Raw genomic sequence first — 24,400 nt, 5'->3', positions numbered from 1 at the left:
GGACTGCAAGGTGGGACAGGCGACACCAGAGGGCGCCCTCGGCCAGAGTTTGGGGAGACTCGGGAGGAGGCAAGGAGGGTGCGGGTGGAAGGGGCGAACCCCCACCCCGCACCCCGCCGCCCCCACGCCCCGGGATCCCGCACTGTTTGGAAGTTCTTTGCCGGCGGAGAAGCCAGTCTTGCCCTCCTCCCGCAGGCGTGTAGCCAGAAGAGGAAGGGAATCTTCCTCTTACCAAACATAAATCAGACATGAAGGAGAGGAGGCATGGCTCCAACTCTCCCATTTTACAGATCGGTAAGGGGTAAACCGGGGCCCAAAGAGGAGGAGGGCCTTGCCCGGGTCCTCCGGTGGATTTCCGTTTGCCCTCGCGCTCAGCCTGCCCGGCACACGCACGGTATTGGTGCTTCGGTCCCTCCCCGGGAGCCGGCTTTGGGACTAAGGTGGCCAGAAGAAGAGAAGGGCCCGCCCACGAGGGAGGAGCAGGTTTCAGGTCTCTTCCGGCTGCCCCCGAGCCCCGCCAGCCCCCAACTCGCAAGGTCGTGTCCGTGACTCCCGACCCTGCGGGGGCACCAGTCCCCAGAGGCAGCCGGAGGTGCGGTGCGCGCACCGGCCCGCACCCCCGCCCTCAGGCCCGGGGCGGTCGTCCTCCCCCCACTCCCGAGCTCCCCGTCCCCGCTGAGGCCCCGCCACCCCCGAGGGATGCCAGCCCGGGCGGCCGGCTCGACGGCAGCGGGGAGAGGCCTCGGGGGCGAGGACGGGCGTGGGGACCCCCGGGGGGGGGGAGGAGGAGGAGGAGGAGGAGGAGGAGGAGGAGGAGGAGGAGGAGGCCGATCAGCCGCCCGTCAGTGTCCTCACCTGCGAGACTGAACGAAGACTGTTTGCCTAGGGGGTCACTTCCGGGGCGCACCTACCGCGCGGGGCACCTCTGGCCGGATCGGGGGGGGGGGGGGGGGGGCGGGGTCAAGTCAGGAGTGAGCGCGCAGTCCCGGCCCGCGCCGCGCGGGCGGGAGGCGGGGCGCGCGGGCGCGGCGGGCGCGGGCGCGGGCGCGGCGGGCGCGGGCGCGGGCGCGGCGCTCACAGCACCATGGCCGGCAGGTGGTGCGCGGCCGCGGCGGCGGCGGCCGCGAGCGCGGGCGCGTGCGCGTGCGGCGCGGGCAGCGCGGGCGAGTGCGCCTGCAGCGCGGCGCTGGGCGGCCGGTGGCGCGCGCTCTTCTGGTGGGCGCGCAGGCCGGCCAGCTGCGAGTAGGCGCTCTGGCACACCTGGCACTTGTAGGGGCGCTCGCCCGTGTGCAGGCGCACGTGGTTGCGCAGAGTGGACGACTGGCTGAAGCGGCGGTTGCAGAAGCGGCACACGAAGGGCTTGTCCAGCGTGTGGATGCGCATGTGCGAGCGCAGGTTGCTGCGCGAGTTGAAGCCGCGGTGGCAGATGACACAGCGCATGCGGCCCGCGGTACCCGCCGCCGAGTCCGCCGGGTGGAAGTCCTCTGGCCGCGCGGGCGGGGCCCCGGGGGGGGGGGGGGGAGCAGGCGGGGAGAGGGCGGGGGAGGGGGGGGGAGAGAGCAGGCTCGTTACGACCCGCGCCGCCGCGGCCCGGCACGCGCGCACCCCCCGCCACGCGCGCCCTCCTCCCGGCCCCGCCTCGGATGGACCCGGGCCGGGCGGGTGCGGGGTCCCGAGCAGACCGGTGGGCGGGATGAGAGGGGCGTCAGGGAGCCTGGCTTGGGGTCAGATAGGAGTTGGATCCAGACTGTGCTGAGACCTCGAGGCCTTAGTGACTTGGCCTCCGAAACCTCAACGTTCCCATCTGTAAAACGGGGACCTACTACGACCTCATGGGGCTATGCACAACTTGGCCAGATGATCACAAAAAGCTGCACTTTACCTCCCTTAGCCTGTATATGGGAAGTACGTGGCTCAAAGTAGCCTTCTATAAATGACTGTCTTCCATAAAAGGCCCCCCCAAATACCATTTATTCATCCCACAGATATTTCCTGGGTGCCTGTTATGTACCAGGGAACTGCGCCTCATTTTTCTCAGTGCTGAGATGGAAGTAATAACAGCATCAGCCCCAGAAGCTGCTGTAAGGATCAGAGAAATTAGTGTTTGTAACACATTAGCCGGAGCGCAGGGTCTCAGCTTTGTCCTCTCAAATTAAAGACGACCAAATTTCGCGAGGGCTTTATGAGGACCCAAGTGGGATGATAACCCGTAAAGGGTTTAGCTCGATAAACTTGGCATGAAATAGGTCTTGTGCAAGTGGTCTCTATCGTGATGACCAGTGTCCCCCCACAACCCACGGAGGCAAGGCACACTCTGCCCCACCTTCAATCAACATGTTTATACCAAGCACCTGCCCCAGGCCCTGCACCGGGGACAGAGGGGCACGTACATCGCCAGAGCTGGAAGGCAGTTTAAAGATCATCTCGCCCAACATCTTGCCTTCACAGATGGAGAAACTAAGGCAAGATGGTGAGGCAGAGCTGGATCTCAATCCAGGCTCCCGCTGCTGGGCCCCTTGCTCCTTCCGCTACACCCTCTGCCTCTCTGGTGTCTCCCCACGGAACCTGCCCCCAGATCATTTATTTTGTCCAGGAAACACACTGCCGTTCATGCGGGGACTGCGGTGGGCAGCTCCAGGGGCATCGGCCTGCTTGGGCCAATAGTCTCCTGTGCTCAATACTGCTGGAGGTGGAACCAGGATCCCTGGAGGCCAGGAGCCGCCCTGCCACAAAGACATGCGCGCGCACACACACACACACACACACACACACACACACACACGCTCACTCTCTCATTCTGGGTTCATCGTGGCCTCATGGAGACTACTTACCATGCTTGTTCTTTTTCTGCTCCTCCTCTAGTCCGGGCACACCAGGGATCCCCAGGAACGTGTTGTGTGAGTTTCCATACCACACCAGCAGCTCCTGGTCAGGAGGGATCATCTACAGGGAAGAGAGCAGGATGGGGTTAGGGAGACAGCGGTCCCAGGTGTGAGACTCAGGGTGTCTGCACATCCCCCCTCCCCGCTCTCCCTGCCCCGGAGCCAGGAGGCAGCTGTCCTCTGCCTGCCATGGAGATGTGGATCCAGTGTCAGCCCCGAGAAAGCCACCGTAGGCGTCCCCAGCGAGCTGCACAAACATAGACGTCCGGGGGATGCTCCGTCTGGCCCTCCGCTTCCCTCTCCCAGCCCAGGCCTTCTCGCCATCCCTGTCCTGGCTCCGCTGCGGGGAACACAGCTGCCACCCAGCCGCGTAAGAGCTCCCGAACTGGCAGCAACAGAACGAAGCCTTGTAGCAAGCAGAAGTTCCGGAAGAAGGTAGGCCAGAAAACTTTTCATTTCTTACTGAGGGGAACCAGAGTCAGCCAGCCCTCAGGTCTGCAGGGCTGAGGCAGGCGTGCCCCAGGAGCGTGGGCTGCGGGGCACCCTAGGGGACTTGGTTGCATCTTGTCTGAAAATGTTCTGGCAACAACACCTCTCATCCAAAGCGCCCACAAGGCAGCACCACATCACACGTGCTTCTGTCCCTGTCACTGTCTCTGCGGGACTCCTTGCACACTGCAAATGCTAGAAAAGAAGCATTCCGATTGAGAAACACCCTCACCTCAGGAAATACTGGGGCACATGGACCTAAAATCCATTTCTATGGGAGAGAACTTCACAAATGATGACAGGGCCACTCCCCGGGGCGGGGGTGGGGGGGCGGGGACCTGCCCCAGGGAAGGGGTGAAGGCCCTGGACAGTTCAGGGAGGCTGTGGAAGGCCTGACGTGGCACTAACCATAAACCCCACACTCCGGAGGAAAGGGGGGACATCCCAAGGGGCCCGCCAGGCCTTTGGCGACAGCCAGTTAGCCCCTCCCAATCGGGGAATCTTCAGGCCCCAGCAACTAAGACAGATGAGAGAGATGGGGCGCCTGGCTTTCTCGGTCAGTGGAGCACGCCACTCTTGATCTCGGGGTTGTGAGTTCGAGTCCCACGTTGGGTGTAGAGATTACTTAACAATAAAATCTTAAAAGGGGTGCCTGGGTGACTCAGTCGGTTGGGTGAGTGTCCAACTCTTGATTTTAGTCGTGGGATCAGCCTGTGCATCGGGCTATGTGCTCAGGGTGGAGCCTGCTTGGGATCCTTTCTCTCTCTCCCTCTGTCCCTCTCCCCTGCTCATGCTCTCCCAAATAAAAAAATAATAAAATAAAATAAAATGAAATCTTAGAGCGAGAGAGAGACAAAGGAAAGAGGAGATGGGCCCCACCCTCCCAAGCCTGCACCCCCCGAGCTGACTTTGGCATTCAGCCCGTGGGTCACTCTCTGACCTTCCCAGAGAAAGCTGGACACCCCCAGGCAGCAAGTGGTTTGTTGGCCTCACGGGTCGTCTACCATCTGAACGGAGTTGCAGCACCAAAGGTCACACGGAAACCATCTGGGGGTATCTGGAATCACGCAAGGATAGGAGCCCCCTCCCTCGGGCTCCCTGGTTGCAGAGAAGGCCCCGCCCCTTCCGTGGGGCTCTGGCCTGCAGACCCCCACCACAGGCGGAACCCTTCTGGCCACCACCGCTTCCTTCCCCCGGTCAGAGCTAGGACAACCCTCAGACCAGCCAGCTCTGCTCGATCTGAAAGGAGAGGAGTGGGAGAGGGCAAGTGTGTGAGGGGCCTCGTCACTGCGTCCTCCTAAGACTCAGCCCGGGGTCCCCGGGTCCCTTCCCAACAGCTCCCCCTCCCCGCCCCCACCCATGGGGCATCACGTCGAGCCCTCAGGGTCAGTGAGTGACCAGAAACCAAGCAGAGGATGCCAGGGTTTGAATATGGAAAGTGCAGCCCCCGAACCCCAGGAAAATTAGGTGGTGCCTCAAAGAAAGCAGGCAGACTAGAACTTGGCACCACAGGGACAGTCCTCAAGGTCATTCACAGTCATGGCCGCTGTCCCAGAAGTCTGTGGGACAGCGGTGGAGGCCCTGCCGGAAAGGGGTCAGAGAAGACAGAGGTTTTGTGAGTCCCCCTAGAAAAGACGAGGTTGGAACCAGAACAACTGAAGATCAGTTCATTGTGACGAAGGCTGCTCTCTGAGGGAAGGTGTGGATGGGCCCTCCGCCATCTGGTCCCTGTGTGACCCTAGGCCAGCCCTTGGCCTCTCTAAGCTTGTCTCCTCAAATGAGGGGGTGGGGGAACATGAGCCCTGAGGTCCCCCAACTCTGACACTCTGATCGCAAGTCATCTCCGACACCGTCCTGACTCCTAGCTTCCGTTTCCAGAATCATGGTTCCAAAGCAACAGGCTCCCCGTCAGACTGTCCCAACAGGAGACACTGCCGCAGAGGGTTCTGACTCAGGACCTGAAGTCACGCTGTCAGGGGCCACCTGGGCTCCCTAGCTGCCGAGCCTGTGACCTCGGGCAGCTTGCCTTCCGTCGCCGGGCCTCAGTTTCCTCGACTGTAAAACAGGGACAGCACCATTGCTCTGGTCTCACGGGGTCAGGGCTCCGCGGAGCCCCGCACATAAACCTTGGCGAGGTGGACGGACACAGGAGCGCTTGTTGTAATTTTCCCCAAGCCCACCAGCCTCTCAGGAAGCTGGCAGCGCTCCGTGGAGCATCAGGTCCCCCAGTGGTCCCCACAGAGCCTGCAGTGTGGCTCCGGCCGCTGGCACAGTGAAAGCCCAGGATGACTGGTGGCTTTGCCTTCGGTGACCCGACAAGAGCACAGGCTGGGGCCGCGTGCGCCAAGCACGGGAGCCCGAGATCGGGCCACTGCTTCCGGCTTGGCTGGGGCAGGGGCACCCCCAGGGAGGGCAGTGATGTGCATGGGAAGTTCAGCAAGCCCCCGGCGGATGTTGCCCTGATCTTCGCCTCTACCTCCAGACTCTCAGTGTAGGAATCAAGTATCTAAGTCAACACCAGCCTTCTCCTTGTAATAGACAATAGCGATCGTTATTAAATCTAAAACGAACGCGACAACAACAATGGTGAGGAACCAGAAGCCAAGAACATCTGGGACTACACAGATTCTGAGTAGTATTATTCAAAATGGTTGTTTGGAGGGGCACCTGGGCGACTCAGTCGGTTGAGCATCGGGCTTTGGCTCAGGTCATGATCTCACAGTCTGTGGGTTCGAGCCCCGTGTTGGGTTCTGTGCTGACAGCTCGGAGCCTGGAGCCTGCTTCGGATTCTGTGTCTGCCTCTCTCTCTGCCCCTCCCTGGCCTGTATTCTGTCTCTCAAAAATAAATAAACATTTAAAAATTATTTTAAAAATGGTTGTTTGGAATATTATTTAAAAAAATTTTTTTTGAAGTTTATTTATTTACTTTGAGAGTGAGCACAAGGTGGGGAGGAGCAGGGAGAAGGAGAGACAGAATCCCAAACAGGCTCCACGCCATCAGCGCACAGCCCCACGTGGGGCTTGAACTCATGAACCGTGAGCTCACAACCTGAGCCGAGATCAGGAGTCAGACACTTAACCGACGGAGCCGACCAGGCGCCCCAGGAATATTATTTTTTAAATAAGAGCTTCAATATCGACTTTTGATATAGAGTGACGCGTGTATTTACCAACACATTTTTTAAACGTCTGAAAATTAATCTTACTAGTTAATTTCAGAAATTGAAACCACGATGCAGACACATTGACCAAAACGTGTCAACACATAAGGGGGGGTATATAACGACAAGTAACTCTCCCTCCCATCCTGGATGCCCAGCCACCATCACCAGTTTTCTACGCTTCTTTCCACAGAAGGGTTTGTCATTTTGAGACGATTAAAACATGCTGACTTAAGGTTCGTGAGGAGCAGAGTGAATTCTGCTTTCTAGAAGAGATAGCGGATTTTTAGAAAAGCAATGAACAAATATTACTTTCAAGCTATATACATACACACACACACACACACACACACACACACACACACACATATACATACATACATAAAAGAAAGAAAATCTCTGAAGAAGAATCTACTGGAATTGGGAACGACACAGCTTGCCAGATCTGGAGAAGCCACCAGCACTGGGGAAGGTCAGAAGTGGAGCCTCTAGGATCTTTCCCGAGCTCTGGGAAGCCAGCGGCAGCCCCTGACCTGGACATCTGGTCCCCGCTTGCTCACTGGTACCCCTCATGCAATAACCCCAGAGACGGAGACAAGGAGACCCTCAGACCAGACCCGTAGCCTCCTCCCTGAGATCCTGGCACCATTGTCCACAGACTCCCAGGGTCCCGGCAGCTGACCGCCTGAGAGCAAAGAACAGCCACGGTGCCCATCAGGCCTTCCAGATCCTTCCGTGGTGTCTTATGGCCAACACTCTGGCGTGGCCCTGGCGGGACTCTCCACTGGAGCCCGGAGAACCAGAATCAGCTATTTATTCACTTTTCTGGACATTAGGCGCTGGCTCAGGACACACAAAAAAGCAAATAATTCCCAAAGAAACCGAGTCGCGTACCATAAAATCTACGTTGCCAAGACTTGGGGGGAATATCGGGGCCTGAGTCTTTCCTTGACAAATTACATAATCGCTCCACTCATGCTCTTAATTTTTATTTTATTTTATTTTAGAGAGAGAGTGCGCAAGTAGAGGAGAGGGGCAGAGAGAAAAAGAATCTTAAGCAGGCTCCGCGCTTAGTGCAGAGCCTGACACGGGGCTCAATTCCATGACCCTGGGACCGTGACCTGAGCCCAAATCAAGAGCGGGACGCTCAACCGACTGAGCCACCCAGGCGCCCCTCTCAACTTGTGCTTCTTAACCTTCCCTGTCAGCCCAGAAGTTTTGTTCTGCCCCATTTCTGAATTTTTATTATAAGTGGAAACCGACCGGTTTGGGGTTGTTTTCCTAATAAAAATTTATGTCGCACTATTGAACATGCTCCCAGGAGGCTCTGAGGCCCTCCCTCCCTTTCCCCGGGCGGCGCAAAAGCCCTCGTCTAGAAGGATCTCCGTGTCATCTGGACGAATATCAATTTCCATCGTGCCACAGATGTCCTGACACACCAATTAATAGAGTTCCAACAAATACATATTGGCCAGGGAGGCCCCATGACATGGTGACCAACAGCTTTGCCCTGGCGGGGGGGGGGGGGGGGGGGTGGTCAGACAGGCCTAGATTCAAATCACAGCTCACCAACCTCCTGCGATCTCCTTGAACTTTAGTTTTATGATCATTAAAACGGGGACAGTGAGTGGCGCCTGGGTGGCTCAGTCAGTGGATCATCCATCCGACTCTTGGTTTCGGTTCAGGTCACGATCTTACAATTTCGTGGGTTCGAGCCCCGCGTCCGACTCTGCGCTGGCAGTCCGGAGCCTGCTTGGGATTCTCTGTCTCCCTCTCTGTCTGCCCCGCCCCTGCTCGTACTGTCACTGTCTCTCTCAGAATACATAAATAAACCTTAAAAAAAAAAAAAAAAAGACGGGGACAGGGGACAGTGATAGTATCTCACAGAGCTGAAAGGTCTCGATTCGTAAAAAGTTGCTCAGACCTTAGATCCAGGCCCCCATCACCTGCGGCAAGACTTACTTGTTCAACACTGAGTGGTCACTTGCTATGTGCTCGGCGCTTTCTAGAAATGTCATTTGAGGCACCTGACGTTCCAGTAAATGCTTCTGTGGCCAAATCGACGAGGAGAATGGCCCAAGAATAGCAGCCAGATGCCAAACCCGCCTGGGGGTTCTCCACCGACTGGCTGGCCTTGAAACCCCAGCTCCATTTGGAGGGCTATTATTTTGCATTTGTGGGGATTTCGAGGGCAGCCGCCGTGTATGCTGTTTATTGCAGAAAGATGTTCCTTCCCGTTTTGGGGGGCAAGTAATGGGTTCCCGTTACGGAAAATAAACAGCAGCTCTGAGTTGACAGAAAGATTAAGACAATGGATCATGGCCAAGGCCCAGCTCCTCGGCCGACTCACACACACGCACAGAACAAATGGCCCACGTATTCCAGAAGCTTCGGGGAGTGGCCCGGGGGAGCAGCAATTTCTTCTGGTGGAGCCTAGAAGGGCCAGGGAGCGCTGGCCTCCGCCCTGAGGCACGGTGGGTGGTCACCCCCGTCCAGACCTGCGGTGTGCAGGTCCCATAAGTGGAATCTCACGTTGCCACACAATGGTTTGAGAAGACTGCCATCACGAGGAAGGTGTCCAGCTTCATTTATTAAAAGTAAAATGCGGGGCGTCTGGGTGGCTCAGTGGGTCGAGCGTCCGACTTCGGCTCAGGTCATGATCTCCCGGTTCGTGAGTTCGAGCCCCGCGTCGGGCTCTGTACTGACAGCTCGGAGCCTGGCACCTGCTTCAGATTCTGTGTCTCCCTCTTTTTCTTTGCCCCTCCCCTGCTTCTGCGCTCATGTGCTCTCTCGCTCTCAAAAATAAACATTTTTTTTTAAAGTTTAAATGAAAGTAAAGTGACATTTTGTGTTTCCTTGTCCCTCACCCAAACAGTCCCCTCTGTAGGCTTGCCAACCCTGGGTAAGCATTAACGGCAAATCAGCTGCTGTTTAGCTCACGGTATCATATGTGATACGATTTCCTTCCCCTTATCCTTTTCTCTCACCTTAAATCCTGATGAAATGCAGGGTTTTATTTTTTTTATCTTATAAATTCAGATTCCTCCCTGGAGATACCCTTCAGCCACTGTGCCCTCTGACTCGGAATTTCTGTAGAAATTTCTATTGATGTTTCCTGACTCTGGTGAGCCTTGGGCAGGGACACCCACACAGGGAGATGAGACTGAGGCCCCCGAGTCTGTCCCAGCCGGGAGTCCTTTGGCCCGAATCGTGTGAACGTTCCTATTTTCTCTCATGCGCACGCGCGTGTGCACCTGTGCTCGTGTTATGTGTGTGCACGCGAGGAACACGAAGGGTGTGCGTCCCCGGTCTCTTCTGTAGCGGGATGGCCGGGACTCGGTGCGCAAGGAGGAGGATGTGCGAGTGAGGCTGGGAGGGTGGGAGGGGTGAAGATGCAGGGGTGCTCTCTGCTGGCAGTGAGGCTCAGCCACACCCGAGGCCAATTTGAGGCCAGCCGGTGGCGGGGGGAGGGGGTCCTTGTTCCCACAGAGTGGTGGCCCAGCCACATGGTCACAGCGGCCACCTCTGTCCTGGGCCTTAGGCCACCTTCAGCCCTACCTTCACGCAGCCCCATGCTGCTCCCCCTCACTTGAACCCCAGTCCAGAAACTGCACCTCGCTTCACCCTCCTGGTCCCCCTCCACTTCCTGGCCCCCCCCCCACCAGGGCCCACCCTTCAGCTGGGACCCACTCCCCGGCCACACCAGTACCCAGGCAAAGACCATCCTGCTGTCATCTCTGGGAGATTTCCTGGAGCCTGGTGACGGAGGGACAACTGGACCCCGGTTCCAGAAGCTGCTAGGCCCCAGTGCCCCTCAGGCCTTAGAAAGACTTGGGGCTCCGAATCCCGGGGAGAAAATGGACTACAGGGAAATCATTCTCCTTCAGACTCCTCCAAAACTCAACCAAGCCCAGCCCCACCCTAAGGGACACTGCCCCCTTCCACTAGCGGAGTGGAAGAATGAGGTCCAAACAAGTGTGGGGGGAACATCCCCCTGCTGTCCCCCCCACCACACACACACACAGCCCTTACCACCAATCTGCCATGGGGAAGGAAGACAGCTTGTTCCACTCCGGGGCCAGATGGTAAGCAAATTTCCCACCAAGGGACACTGTCCAAGGAGGGTCCCGACAGCATGGCCATCATGGCGGCCACCAGTTGGCTTGCTTTGCGCCGTCAGCCCCTCCCCATACACCGTCAGCTTTTCTGCCTCTGCCCAAGCGTTTCCCTATTGGGAACACCTCCTTTTCCCATCCTCCCGAACCTTCCCGTGACCTGGGCCCGGCTTAGCTACCCCCAACCACGGGATGTGATATTTACGTGTCTGCTCTCTCTCCCTTTCTCTCGCCTCCAAGAAGTTCCACTCCACACGGGCATTCGCACTAACATTGCCCCCGCAAGGCTCGGTAAGAGCTCCTGAGTCGTCTGCCACCAAGTGAGACCCAGCTTCCTCCTCGTGGAATCCTCCCTCGTGGATTAAATGCACAGGGATTATAAACGAGGATGCAGACACAGAGCCTAGGAGAAGCCTTACACAGCAAGGGATCAATACGTGATAGCTGAGACCAGAGTCGTGATCCACATGTCACGAGCATCCCACGCGAGCAGGACAAGGAGCTAAAATGCCGCAGACACAGTGCCCTCCCTCCCATCCAGATGTTTTCCCCAGGCTGCCTTCCCGCGTCTTGCTCTCTGTATCTCTTGGCTTCTGGACCCCAGGACACCCTAAGCAGCTATCCAAGGACCTCACCGCTGAGGTGCTCGTGACATCCACAAGGGCATCGAGTCAAAAGTTCTGTCCTTTCTGATCCACAGCAGGAAACCTGCCACGAAGTTCGAGCTCCCAGGGACCGCGATGCGTGGGCCCCGGTCGTACAGCCTGAGCAGGGCCAGCGGGGCCCGAAGGCAACACCCTTCCATCCCCTGCGGTTCCCGGGACCGACGCGGCTGCCTGCACACCTTCTCCCGGCCGCCCCACGCTTCCTTACACAACAGGACACACGCTCACCTCAATGGCCTTGTAGAAGATGCTGGTGCCAATCTGGACGACCTCCAGGTTCTGCTCCTGCTCGTTACGCGCACACTTGATATAGGTCATCCAGCTCCGGTGGTCCTCCTGGCTGGCATCGATGAAATAGCGCACCGTGCCGTCCTCGTTGAACACCTGCCCGCAGGGAAACGAGGGACGGAGTGAGGCAGGCTGTGTCGCAGGCGCCACCTGTGGCCGGGCCCAGGCCCGGCAGATACACACACACACACACACACACACACTCTCTCTCCCCGTGCTCGCAACAGCCCCAGGAAGGGGAAGCAGCTCTCATCTCAGTCTTCCAGCTGAGAAAAGGGAGGCTCGGAGCAGCGCAGTGACTTTCCGGAGGCCAGGCAGCTAGAAGTGACCAACAGGGAGTCGGTCTCCCGGGCCCCACGGCCCCTGCTGCCATGGGCTCCCCATCTCCAGAGGAGAAGGGTCTCCAGGGATCACTGACTGGACAAAGTGGTATCCAGCTAACCCCCTGGGGATGCAGAGGTGCTCCTCAAAGCAGCTCAGAGGAGCCAGGACCTCAGAGGGGGGGACACGGGAGCCTCGAGAGGGAAGACTGGCTCACGGTGACACCCTGGCCTGGCCTAACCCCCCTTGTGGGACCTACCAAGAATAGTCAGAGACCAAGCTGGACCCCAGCTTGCTAACCTAGCAACAAATGGGACCGGTAACTACTGGCCCAGGCCTCCAGGGAGGGAGGAGGTGAGGTCAGGAGAGGCGTCTGGACCATCGCCCTGTTCCCTTCCTCCTGCTCCTGTGACCGGAAGCAAGATGTGTCATATTGGGCTCCTCCAGGGACGGTGAGGTGGGGGCTGGGGGGTGGATCCATGGAGGGAGGGGGAATGAGATCAGGGAGAGGGTGCTCCGAACCCCCAAACTCCCGGCAGCTGCTGCGGCCAGAGCCCCAGGAAGCGGAATTGTTTGGGGGAGTGGCTTTGTCCTCCCTGGCGGAGGAGAGAAGGGTCAGAGGGCCTGGGATGAATGGAAGCTTCTCTGGGCTTCAGTTTCCTTCTGTAAAATGGGAATAATAATTCATTGGGCTGCCGAGATAGTCTGGTGGAATGTGGGCCCCTGACCTGGAAAGCTGACTCAACACCAGTTTGTCCCCGATCATTTCCAGTTGTCATCGTTCTGCCTGGGCCGAGAAGCCCATTCCTAGGAAGAACCCACAGCTCCTGTGGTTCTCCATGCCGGCCACCCTCACACCCAGGCCGGGTGGCTCTGAGGGGTTTTCCTTGCAGCTTCCTCCGGTTCCCTTCCCAGCAGTCGGCAAAACCCTGGGCAAGCATCGGCCTCTCCTGCTCTCTCTCAGTGCCCTCCTCTGCGAGTTGGGGCCAACAACAGTCCCAAGGGTGGGCCGGGGGGGAGGAGGGTCAGATTTTCCAAACAATGGCCTTCCCGCGAGCGGTTTGGGGAGGCTCCTTCAGGCATCCAGGTGCAGGATCGGGCTTCAGGGAGCGCTGGGGCGCCAGGGACCAAGCGGCGTCTGCCTGACTCCAGGATCCCGCCCGAGCCCCTCTCCCCCGGCTGGAACCCACCTCCCACATAAGGTTGTTGTTCTTGCAGATGTCCACATGCTCTGGGGCGATGACGCGGCCGGTGAAGGGGCCCATCTCGGTGCCGGCCTTGATCCACGTCTTGGAGAAGATGCCAAGGCCCTCGCCGGGGATGGAACTCTGCGCGATGATCACCTCCACCGGCAGTACCAGGCTGGACAGCTTCTGCACCTCTGTGACCGCCGCCGGGGCAGGGGGACCCGGTCAGAGCCTGAGGCAGGGGATGGCCGGCTCTTCCCCACCAGGGACCCAGGCCCGTCCTGCCTGGCGAGACCAACCCCAGGCCCGCCCTGGAATGACTCTGCAGAAGTCACTGGGGTGTGTGTGCGCGGAGGAGTGGAGGGCGCAGGGTGGAGTCTCCTCCCTTTGCAACCGGGGGACCCTCCGTACCTTCCAAAGCAAGAGATGCTTTGGGGCTCATTTCTAGGGACGCTTTTCTTTCTTTCTTTCTTTCTTTCTTTCTTTCTTTCTTTCTTTCTTGTCTCTCCACTAATTCTCAAAGCATCCACAACCTCCCTGCTCTCCACCCTGGAAGAGTTCAAGAACTACCGTGCCCGTCGCAGCGCGCGGGTTTACAAATGGGTAAACTGAGGCCAGCTCCCAGGAGGAGGCGGTGGCCAAGACGAGACCGCCCTTCGGCCCCGGCACTCAGCGCTCCCTGCGCCTCCCCGCACGGAATCTAGGGCGGCGTGGAAGGACCCCGGAGGCGGCCAGGGGCTCTCACGCTTTTCGGGGTGCGGAAGGCCCCGCACCTCGGGGCGGACTGGCGACAGCGCTGGAAAGAGACCGCAGGCTGCGGGAGGCGGCGGAAGGTGCAAAGAAACTCGGGCTGCGGCGGGCCGCCTCCGGCGCGCTGCGTGTGACCCGGGGTCCGCCTGGGTCCCCCTCCGCGCCGGGGATCCGGGGCGCCAGAAAGGGCGGCGCCCGGATCCAGGCGAGCCCTGAAGTCGCCCCTCTGGGCGGGAAAGAGCCGGGAGGCCCCCAGCCCCCCGGGGAGGGGTCCCCCCCGGCCGGGCCCGGCAGCCGGAGTGGGGGCGGCCAGGCGCACAGGGGCGTTTTCCATGTCTTACAAGGTTCCCCTCTAAGCTACCTGGGAAAATAGCCGGCGAGCGGGCCGGCTGAAAGGGGGGGTTAAACGGTGTCCATTGCGGCGCGGCCGGCAATTTGTCACGCTGTTAAAGTGATAGCATTCATTCGGCTCCATTCGAAAGAAATTGCTAATTCTAAATTCATTAGCCCGGGAAGAATGCTGTAGCAGTAAATTGTAGCTCAATGCGGAGGGGACTTGTTTAAAAGGGGCCGAGGAATTCCCCTTACAAAGAGGGGGGATTAGGTGGTTGACATAGCGTGAATGGAAGTGGAATTAGTCTGCACGGTAAATTAAGAGAGGAACAGAAATCGTCACGGGGGAAGAGAGGGCGACGCGCAGAGATGCCAGCGTCGGGGAAAGATATTGTTTGCAGGTTGATGAATGAGGAGTAAGACCTTGAGACATCTTAAAGAAAAGAAACTTTTCTCGCTCTCTCGCTCTCTCCCTCGCTCCCTCCGCGGCCTTCTCTCCCGGCCCGCCCGCCCCCCGCCCCCTCCCCAGCCCCCCCCCTCCCCTTTTAAAGTTCTCGGTTTAAGTGGGAACTTTCGCGGGTCAAGCCCAAGTTAACTAAATGAATTTTAAACCCCTTCTTTTTGAGTCAACTGCTATTACACGCCTAGTAAGGCTTTAAATGCCGGGAACCCGCCGGCTCAAAGGGGCGAGGGGCGGGCAGGGGTGGGGGGGGGGAGAGCCTGGGGGCGCCGGGCCCCGCAGCCTCGACGCGGCTGCTTCCCGCCCCGCCCCGCCCGGGCCTCGCCGCTCGCGCCCCGGTTCGGCTTCCGGGAAACTGAGGCCCACGGAGCACCTGCAGCGCCCAGGCTGGCGCGAGCGGCCGCGACGCCCCTGGTCCCGGCCGCGCCCCGGGCGTCGCCAGGCAGGGGAACCCGGGGCCGCCGGGAGGCGGGGACGCGACCGGCCTCGACGGCGCGACTCACCGCCGGAGAAAGACTGCGCCAGGACCTCGGCGGTGAAGGCCGTCTTGGGGCTGGCGTGGTGGCTCTTGTCCTCGAAGAGCTGCTCGCCCAGCACGTTGCGCCAGCGGCCGTACAGGAAGCTGTGCAGGATGTCGGAGGTGATGACCTCGGCCAGCGCCAGCCCCGGCGCCTTCAGCCCGGTCTTGAGCACCAGGGCCTCCGCCGGGAGCACGGAGCCCATCATGGGCGGCCCGGGGCTCGCCGGCGCCGGGGACGGACGGCCGGGCCGACGCGGGGATGCGGCGGGTGAGAGGGGAGCGGAGGAGCGAGAGAGGAGGGCTGTGCTGGAGGAGGAGAAGGAAGAGGAGCAGGGGGAGGACGAGGACGAGGAGGAGGAGGAGGAGGAGGAGGAGGAGGGGGAGGACGCAGGAGGGAGCGGGAGGCGAGGCGGGCTGCGAGGAAAGTGAACGAGGGGGAGCGAGGCGGAGAGGGAGAGGAATCAGCAGAGGTGGCAGAGGCTGCGCGGAGGGCCGGAGAGACGGGGGTGGAGGCGGAGGTGGGTGCGGGGGGTGCGGGGTGGGTGGGAGGCGGGTGGCTGCCGAGAAACGGCGGCGAGGGGCTCTCGGACGCGCGCTCGCCTCTCGCACACCCGGCCCGGACGGTCTTCCCCTTGGCAAAATCTCAGCGCCTTTATAGGAGCCGCAGTGACCCTCCTAATTGGTTATTAATGACCCCCTGACGTCGGACAGACTTGTTGTACCCGGCCGGGCGCGAGGAGCCCTCGCCGCGAGAGCTCAAGGGGCGGGGGCGCGCAGGCCGCTCCGAATTGTCCCTCTTCGCTCCTCCCGGCCCTCCCCGGCCCTTCCTCTCTCGCCCCCCCCCCCTCCCCTCCTCTTCCTCCTCCTCTCCCCGTGGGAAGCGCGGGGCTGGGAGGGAGGCTCAGCCCGCGGCGAGGAGAGGAGGGGACGGAGCAGGGGAGGGGGCGCGGAGAGGCTCGCCCGGATTCCGGGGACCGGACTGGGCCGGAGGGGACGCCTGGCCTCGGGCCCCGCCGGCCCCGCGCTCACCCACTTGTCCCAGGCCGGCTCTGCGCTGCTCCTCCCGGCCCGGCCGGCCCGGCGCTCCCCTCCCCTCCCCTCCGCTCCCAGGCCCTCCCGGCCCGGCCCGGCCCGGGCTCTCCGGAGCTCCGGGCCCCAGGCCGCAGGCCGCGCTGATCCCCCGCTGCAGACGGCGCTGCCGGAGCCGGGCGCTTCGCTTCAAACGGGCCGCTCCTCCCGCCCGGCTCCCCGCTCGCCGCTCGCTGCTCCGCGGCCGAGTGTGAAACTCTTCCCCGCGCGGAACGGGCTGCGCGGCGGGGCTGCGGCCAACGCTGGGGCCGCCCTGCCCGAAACGGCGTCGTGGGCGACCGGTTCCCGCCTCTCGGGGGGCTAGCGGCGCGTGGTCCAGAATAGGCTTTTCTGATGAACACCGGGGGAGGGGGTGCTGACAGGGGTCCCCGGACAGTGAGTGGGAGCAGCCGGGCTCCAAAGCGAACGTTCTCCGAAACCGCTGGCAGCCCCAGGAGAGACTGCGGTGCGCGCGGGGCTTGAGGCTCCGGCCTCCCAGCTTCCCCGCTCGGCTGCCACCGAGGGAGGCTCGCAGCCTTCGGCACTCCTTCCTTCCGGCCTCCTAGTTCTCGTTCTTTCCCTTCTGGCCTCCCTCTTCTCTCCCTTCCTCCCGCCCCCATTCCACCAGGGCGCTTTCGGCGCTGAGGTTCCCAGGCACCCGCAGCGCCAGCACGGTGTCTCTCGGCCTCTTTCCGGAGACGAGGAGCTGCTGAGCCTCGGACGAGGCCACGGCTTCCTGCAGGCTCTGCCGACTTCTGGGGTTAGCCTCAAGCCCCGACCCCAGCCCTAGACGCGGGAGGGGCATCATAGGGACACCTCCTTCCCTCCCTGCAATTTCAGGTTCCGTTAAGGGAGCCGAGTTTTCTGGGGGCATGGTTTGGGCTCACGGATTAGCTGGAGGAAGGGGACTCTCCAGGCTTCCTCCGCAACACGGGGGACTTGCACGGAAGGTCGGAGGCCTGGCCTTCCCGTTCGGAGGTCACTGCCCTCCCCACCCCTTGGCAAAGAACTCCTTCCACCGTGGGGTCGTGGCCTTTGCTAGGCCATCCTCGCACCTGACCGCCGTGGACCCCCGGCCTCCGCCTGCCCAGTGCGGGCCAGTGGTCCCCGGCATCCCGGTGTCCGCATCGGCGCTTAGGCTAAAGAAGGCGGCAACCGCAGGCCTTCAGACCCAGGGCCCGGGTGCGCCTGGAGGCTGATGCCCAGAGGAGGCTGCACCGGGCAGAAGGCGCGACCGTCGGGCCTGGCGCCAGCAGAGGGCAGCGCTGCAGAGGAGCAAGCGCAGCTCGCGGGTGAGGTCCCGGAACCTCGAGTCCCTTGCAGATGCCGCCGGAGGGCCACGCCGGCTCAGGCTTGAGCCGGGGGTTCCGTGGGAGGGGGCCGACGGCGTCCGAGCCTGGGTGCCCTCACTCACGCCTGGACCTTAGCCTCTGGGAGGACGTGGTAAAGGGGGAAACGCACCCGGGCGTAGGAGACCACGTCTGAGAGCGCCGCCGGGAGATGAAAGGAGGCTGAGGGCTTCTGTACGTCCTTGGGATGGCCTTTCTGTCTGGGCCTCAGTGTCCCTGTCTGCACAACGGGTTAAGCTGGGCTTTGCGAACCGAGGTTCCTTCCCACCTGGCCCCACTCTGGGTCAGATCACTTTCCTCTGAAAGCCCGGAGGATTTTTGCCAATTCCCGGGCCACACACCCCCCCCTCCCCCCGGGAGAAAAGCCCTCGCTCGGGTCTGTGCGTACCTCCAACCACGGGTGCAGCATTTGGGACCTGGACCCCAGCTCCGGGTCCGAAGGTGAAAGGACTGAGGGTTCGGACCGCGCCTAGGGAGCCCGATTCCTTTCCCCAGGACCCGAAAACCCGGGGAGCGGTGCTGGGGGCGGGGATGGGGCGGAAGCAGCGCCCGGGGCTGCCTTCCAGCTCGTGCGCCCGCCGGCCCCGCGCGCGCCTCCGCCGTGCGCTCTCAAATTTTGTGCTTCTGGTCCGGCCCCGGACCCGCCTGAACCGCGCGCCCCAGGGAAAGGGCAGGGCCCATTGGAGTCGGGGCGCAAGGCCGCGCCCCGAAATGCGAGGGAAGAAAGACATTGCACGTTCCGGAGTTTCTCCGCGGATGAGCCGCGTGGTTTTTCGCGGGGCCCAGGCGAGGAGTGTGTCGGCGCCGCAGCCCCCTACCCTACCCTGGCCCGGCCCGAGCTCGCAGGCGCCGCCCTCCTCCCGCCTGCGGGCCGCTGTTCCGAGATCTCTTTAATATTCATGGGCGTTAATAGAGAGGCCCCCAGTATATCGGTCCATTGTGGGCGGCTCGTAGGGCTTGAATAGGCCCCGGCCCTCTTTCTTCGGCGCAGCTTCCCGAGGGGCCGGGCCAGGAGTGAATGGCCCCGCTTCCCGCCCCGCGCCTCCTCCCCCTCGCGGGGAGAACATCTTTATCCCCGCCGCCGCCGCCGCCGTCGCCGCCGTCGTCGCCCCGGCCCCCATTCACGCTCCCGGGCTCCGGGCGGAACGAATCAATCGGCCGCGGCTCTTCGGAGGTCATCCGCGTGGCCTGGGCTCCCCCTTCTCCCGGAGCCCACGGGAGTGGACAGAGGGATCGGCGGCAGGCCGACGGACCCACGGACTGAGGGACACTTGGGTGGGGGGGGGTGGTGGAGGGAGCAAGGGCAGGGGAGCCCCGCGAGGGGTGGCCGGCCCGGCGCCGGTGAAGAGGGACCCAGGGTCCCGCGGCCGCCCGAGACCGGCTCGTATCTACCTGTTGCCCCGCACAGAGCGGAGCGTGGAGACAACGGGGCCCACGGCCCAAGCCCCTCTCGAGGCACCGGCGCGCGCCCCTCGGGGCCCGGCGGCAGCACCCCCCAGAGACCCGGGACTCGGGGCGGGGGGCGGCCCAGGGCTCCCCCCCCGGCCCCGCGGCCCGGCCCGCAGGGCGCTTTCGTTCTCGCCTCTGCGCCCCTGCTCAGCCCGGGGGCGCCCCGGTCCAGACTGCGCGCTTCGGCGGGGCGTTCCGAGGGGAAGCCGGGTGCCCGGCTCCCGCGCCCTCACTCAGCCGCCCCGACTCGGGTGCAGGGGGGGCGCGAGTCGGCCAGGCGGGGCCGAGCGCCCGGGTCCCCGCCCCTCCCGCCCCGCGGGCCCTCCGAGGCGCAGAAAGGAGCCCATTGTCCGCCGGGAAATACATTTTTGGGGGCCGAGTGAAAGCCCGTCTTTCTTTTGAACTTTAGAAGAAAGTCTTCTGCCCTCGCCCCTCGGAGGGAGAGATTTGTCTCCCCTCCCGGGGGCCCCCGCGCGCCTCCTCCTCCCGAAACATCTGCCGGGGGAAAATCCACCCTGGAGGGCAGATCGCGCTCGCTCTAAGCCCCGCGAACTCATTAAAAAGATATTAGCGGCGGGGGCAGGTCCCGCGCAGGTATCGATCGGCCGGAATGAGCCCGAGGAAGAAAAGGCGAAGAATGCGGTCGCGCCGCGTCCCGACCCCCTACCCGGGTCCCCCGGCCCCCTGCGCCCCAGCCCCGCGGCGGCGGCGGCGGCGGGGCCCCCCGAGCGGCCCGCGCGGCCGGCTGCCTCGCGACGCGCCTCGCCCCCCTCCCCCCCTCCCGGGCTCCCCTGCCTCCCCGTGCCGGGCGCCCCCACCCCTCCGCGCCCGCACGCGGGGTCCCGGCTCCTCCCGCCGCTCCCCTCCACCGCGCTCCCCCCGCCCGCGCCGCCCTCCTTCTCCGGCGCGCTCTCCTCTTTCGCCAGCTCCGGCCCCCTCGCCGGCTTCTCACACCCTCTCGGCCTCCTCCTCCCATTTCTCGCCCGTGCCGAGTCTCAGTCTTTCGGGTCCCAGTCCCGCCGTGGCCCAGGGAAATTCCTTCCTCTCGTGGGGCCCGCGGGTCCCCCGGCCCCCGTTCCCGCGGGACGGTCCAGGGCTCCAGCGCCCCCGCCGACGCCTCCGAAGGCCCGACGGGCTGCGAGGTGGGGGTGGCGGCGCGGGCCCGTAGAAACGGTTTTGATGGACGTGACTCGGGCCTGGCCTGCCCGGGGCTGCCGGGCGGAGCGGCGGCCGCAGCGCCTTGAATAGGGACGGCGCCCCCGCCCCCCTCAATCTAATTAGCCTCCCGGGCCGGGGAGAGACAAAGGCGCGCCCCGGGGCGCCCACGTCGAGCGCGTCTGAGCGGAGTCGGCGGCGTCCCGGACGCCAGGTGACCGGCACGCGAGTCTCGCTGGGCGCCGAGGGCAGGGACCCCCCCCCCCCCTTCCTTGCGCCTTCCAGAACCCTCCGCCCCCAACGCCCGCGCCCGGGCTCCCAGCCCCGAGGATGCCAGTGCCCAAGTTCGAGTGACAATCCTGACAATCGGCGCAGCGGGACCCAGGGGAGCTACAACTCCAGGAGAGGCACGGCGGGCGGGTGTTGGACACAGGCTTAGGGAGGGAGGCGGCGAGGGACGGAGACGGAGGGAGACTGAGGCCAAGAGAGGCCGAGATGGAAGGATCCAGATGAAAGTTAAAGTCTGCCACGTGGAGACACAGGGACAGGTAGAGATGAGAGGAGGTCGAGCAGGGATTCCCAAAGTGCCTGCGGCTTTTGAGAGCTAGAGAGATGGCCCAGAAGCAGGAAGAGGGAGGACAGGGGAGGCTAGGGACAGAGACATGGGGCGGGGTGTGTGTGGGAGGATGGGGTGGGGGGGGCGGTGGGAAGCAGGCTGGCAGGATGGAGAGAGAAGGAGGCTGGCTGGGGAAGGTGGGTGTCTCCAGGCCCTCTGGCATGGCCCTTCAACTCTGATGGCTTTCCCCCTCCTGTGGGTCCTGGGACAGCCCGAAAGAACTACCGGGACCCCACACCATCTTCCTTTCCAGAGACCCTGCCCCCGTGGCACCCAGCCTGCCTGGCCTTCCTCCATTTCTCGGCTGCCTGCCTCCCAGCTCTTGCATACACCTGCTGCTGTCCGCCTGGGATGCCCCCGGAGCAGAGGGGGTTGGGGCAGAGAATTATCCCCTTGGCTGCCATCCACACTGTATCTGGCCTCACGGAGATCCCGAAGGCTCTGGTCATTCTTTAGCCCAAGAAACATTTATTGAGTGGCCACCGTGTGCCTGGCTCTATGCAAAGCCTTGGAGCACCCACGTGACCAGGGCAGCCGCAGTCCTTGCTTTCTCAGACCAGCTTCCAAGGCTGGGTGGGGTGGGGGGCCACCGTGGTGGGGCTGGACGCGGTGGCGGCCTCTTTTAGGCCAGTCTGGTGGCCCCGATGCCTCTGTCCGCGTGGCTTGGATCTCATCTGTAAAGTGGGAACAATAACCCTGCCCGTGTCGTAAGGCCTGATGGGCCCAGTGAGTGAGCTCACGCGGAAGAGATGCCTGCGGCCGTCATTCCTAACGACGGCTTCCAAAGCCCACGCAACCTGTGGGTCCTCTGGGACCATCTGGATATGCCCCGAGGACCCGAGGATGTGAGTCCAATCCTGGCTCCAGCAGGTACTGGTCTGGAGCCCAGGCACCAATTCCCCCTCTCTGAACCTCAGTTTCTTCATCTGCGAAATGGGGATAATGATAGAACCTCCGGCGGGAGGGCTGTCCTGCCGAATAAAAGACATAATGCATGGAAAGGTCATAGGATCGAAAATGTGCTCCATATACAGAAAATATTAGCAACCTCATTACACTTAAAAGTAACACGTGGCCACGCTTGGAAATGTGGGAAATATGAAAGCGCTGGGTGGGTACCAACTACGGCCAAAGGGACACCGAAAAGCAAAACCAAATGCATATACTCACACCGCTAAGACTCCCCCCCCCCCCTCCCGCCCCCTGCTCACCGGCTCCAGCCTCTCCCCTCCTGTCTGTCCAGAGTCTGACTTGGGGCAATTAGAGACGATAGGCTCATCTGAAGACCAGTTAAATAAGTTGTAGCTACAACGAAGCGGAAATTTACTGCTTCAAATGCCCAGTAGGTCCCAAATTGTATTTATTCTGGAGGCTCCTGGACACTCCAGACTCTCAGATCGTCGTGTATTTATTTTAATTATGCGACTATCTTTGACGCACCCCCACCGTGTGGCAGGCTGGTCCCTGGAGACTTGAGTTGAAGGTAAATTAGTTCACCCAGCAATCTCCCGAGCACTTGCCCTGCGCTAGCCCGGTCTGAGCACAGAGAGGCCGCGGAGGACCCACCCACCTGGATCGATGCTCGGGATGCTGAGGTTTTCCTGAGCAAGCTGGCGGGTCCACAGATCCCAGGCACACGGTGAGCTGTTAGCCAGGGAACCCGAGTCTCATATCCTCGTCCTCCAGCTGGTGGGAATGTCCTCCTGCTCCTCACGACTCTCGTGAAGGGGGTGCTTAGAGCCACCGGCCCACCGTGCCCCATGCCGGCTCCATACGTCCTACCAGGAAGCGCGAAACTGCACCCTCGCGTACCCAGATCGGCGGCTTTAAATGTGTGTCGAGCAGGGAAATGCTGTCTCCAGATGAACTCGTAAGAAGAAATCTGATTTAGAGAACAGATATAGGACTTCGAGTTTCAGCCCACCACGTCGAGAACTCAGACGTCACCCCACTGTAGTCCTTACAAATAAGAAAAAGCTGGGGGCGCCTGGGTGGCTCAATCGGTGAAGCGACTTCGGCTCAGGTCATGATCTCTCGGTTCGTGAGTTCGAGCCCCGCATCGGGCTCTGTGCTGATGGCTCAGAACTTGGAGCCTGCTTTGGCTTCTGGGTCTCCCTCTCTCTCTGCCCCTCCCCCGTTCACACCCTGTCTCTCACTGTCTCTCAAAAATAAGTAAGTGTTTAAAAAAAAAAAAAAAAGGAAAGGGAAATGCTGGACACACTGAAAACCAGCAATTTTCCCAGGACCCTTTGGAGAACTGAGGTTGAAAGGCAACTGTTACCCAGCGATCTGGGGAGACGGGGAACCTGGCGAGTCACGGGCAGGATGTGTTCACCCGCAGCAGAGTTGCTGGGGCCACAAAGGTGCAGGAACACATCGTGGCGATTTTGACAGATCGCTGGACGCTGAGTGTGGACGCGGGGGGAGCCATGGTTTTTTACCTCCAGGAACCCCACCAGGTTCTCCAGGAGGAGATCTGAGCAGAGACCAGCTAGTGCCCCTGGCACGGGGAGGGGAGAGGTGTCCTGGTGAAATTCACCCAGAGCCTTATCCCAAACTGGGGAGGGGAAGTCTCCTCTCCCTCCAGCTCCCTCCAGACTTCCTCTCTCACTTAAGGGAAAACAAATGGACAATCAGACATCATCGGCAGGAGACAGAGCTTCCAAGAATTTGCGGGGAGTAGAGGAGCCGGAGAAGGGAGTGGGAGACAGGCAAGGAAAAGCTCTTGGACTGGAGAAGCGGCCCTGAGAGCCAGGCTCACTAAGACACGGACCCACCACTGAGCAACTGTAGAGTGTCCCGGTCTCCTGGACCTCCCCTCCTCCACACCGGCAGGAGCTCCAGGATGTGGGTGGTGATCCCATCTGTGTGGGGGTGGTGATCCCAGCTAAATGAGTTGCAAGGTTCTATCTGAGGAGGAGTGTGCAGGGAAGCCCAAAGTCAAGACAGGAGGTGAGAGGAGACACTAAGAGAATTTGAAACCACAGACGCTGGCAACTCCAGCAAATATGACATAGCCTCACTCGTAGGCAGACTCACGTACTCCTTACTCTGCAAGCCTATTTACCTCGGTTCCTATTCTCTGCTACAGCGGGTTTGGCTCTCAACAGCAAAAAAATCACAAGGCATGCCAAAAGGCATAAACAAAACGAGAAGACAAAACAAACAACAGACACAATCTGGAGAGACAAAACAATGATCAGAACCAGACTCAGGTATGACCCCAGTTCCAGAATGATCGGACAAGGAACTGAAAATAACTATGATTAATATGTTGAGCACTCTAGTAGAAAAAGTTGGCAAAGGGGAGAACAGATACGCATGTAAGGAGAGAGATGGGAACTCTAAGAAAGAATCGAAAGGAAATGCTAGAAATTAAAAACACCAGAAGGGCACCTGGGTGGCTCAGTCGGTTAAGCGTCTGACTTCAGTTCAGGTCATGATCTCACAGTTTGTGAGTTCGAGCCCTGCATGGGGCTCTCTGCTGTCAGCACAGCACCTGCTTGGGATCCTCTGTCTCCCTCTCTCTGTTCCTCCTCCCCCCGCTCTCTCTTGCACACGCATGCTCTCTCCCTCTCTCAAAAATACGTAA

At 61.3% G+C, this 24,400-nt stretch overlaps 1 protein-coding gene across 1 annotated transcript; it reads right to left on the bottom strand.

Moving 5' to 3' along the window:
* Positions 1-1,074: 1,074 nt before the first annotated feature.
* PRDM12 (PR/SET domain 12) lies at positions 1,075-15,486 on the bottom strand. The gene is made up of 5 exons (XM_060608361.3): positions 15,155-15,486; positions 13,112-13,302; positions 11,541-11,696; positions 2,832-2,943; positions 1,075-1,484 (listed from the first exon to the last, which is right to left on the bottom strand). The coding sequence occupies exons 1-5, from the start codon at positions 15,375-15,377 to the stop codon at positions 1,075-1,077; spliced, it is 1,092 nt and encodes a 363-aa protein (XP_060464344.2). The 5' UTR covers positions 15,378-15,486.
* Between the last annotated feature and the right edge of the window lie 8,914 nt (positions 15,487-24,400).

The sequence above is a fragment of the Panthera onca genome, chromosome D4, assembly GCF_046562875.1.
Source record: "Panthera onca isolate mPanOnc1 chromosome D4, mPanOnc1 haplotype 2, whole genome shotgun sequence".
Taxonomy (NCBI): Eukaryota; Metazoa; Chordata; class Mammalia; order Carnivora; family Felidae; genus Panthera; species Panthera onca.
The sequence above is the reverse complement of the archived record's forward strand: the minus strand, read 5'-3'. Positions and strand labels throughout refer to the sequence as shown.

Excerpts from the sequence above, each read along its gene's own strand:
- PRDM12 (XM_060608361.3), bottom strand. The coding sequence starts at position 15,377 with ATGATGGGCTCCGTGCTCCCGGCGGAGGCCCTGGTGCTCAAGACCGGG. Across the intron at positions 13,303-15,154 it reads GGCGCAGTCTTTCTCCGGCG|AGGTGCAGAAGCTGTCCAGC; the intron begins GTGAGTCGCGCC and ends CGGCGGTCACAG. Across the intron at positions 1,485-2,831 it reads GCAGAAAAAGAACAAGCATG|AGGACTTCCACCCGGCGGAC; the intron begins GTAAGTAGTCTC and ends CCGCGCGGCCAG.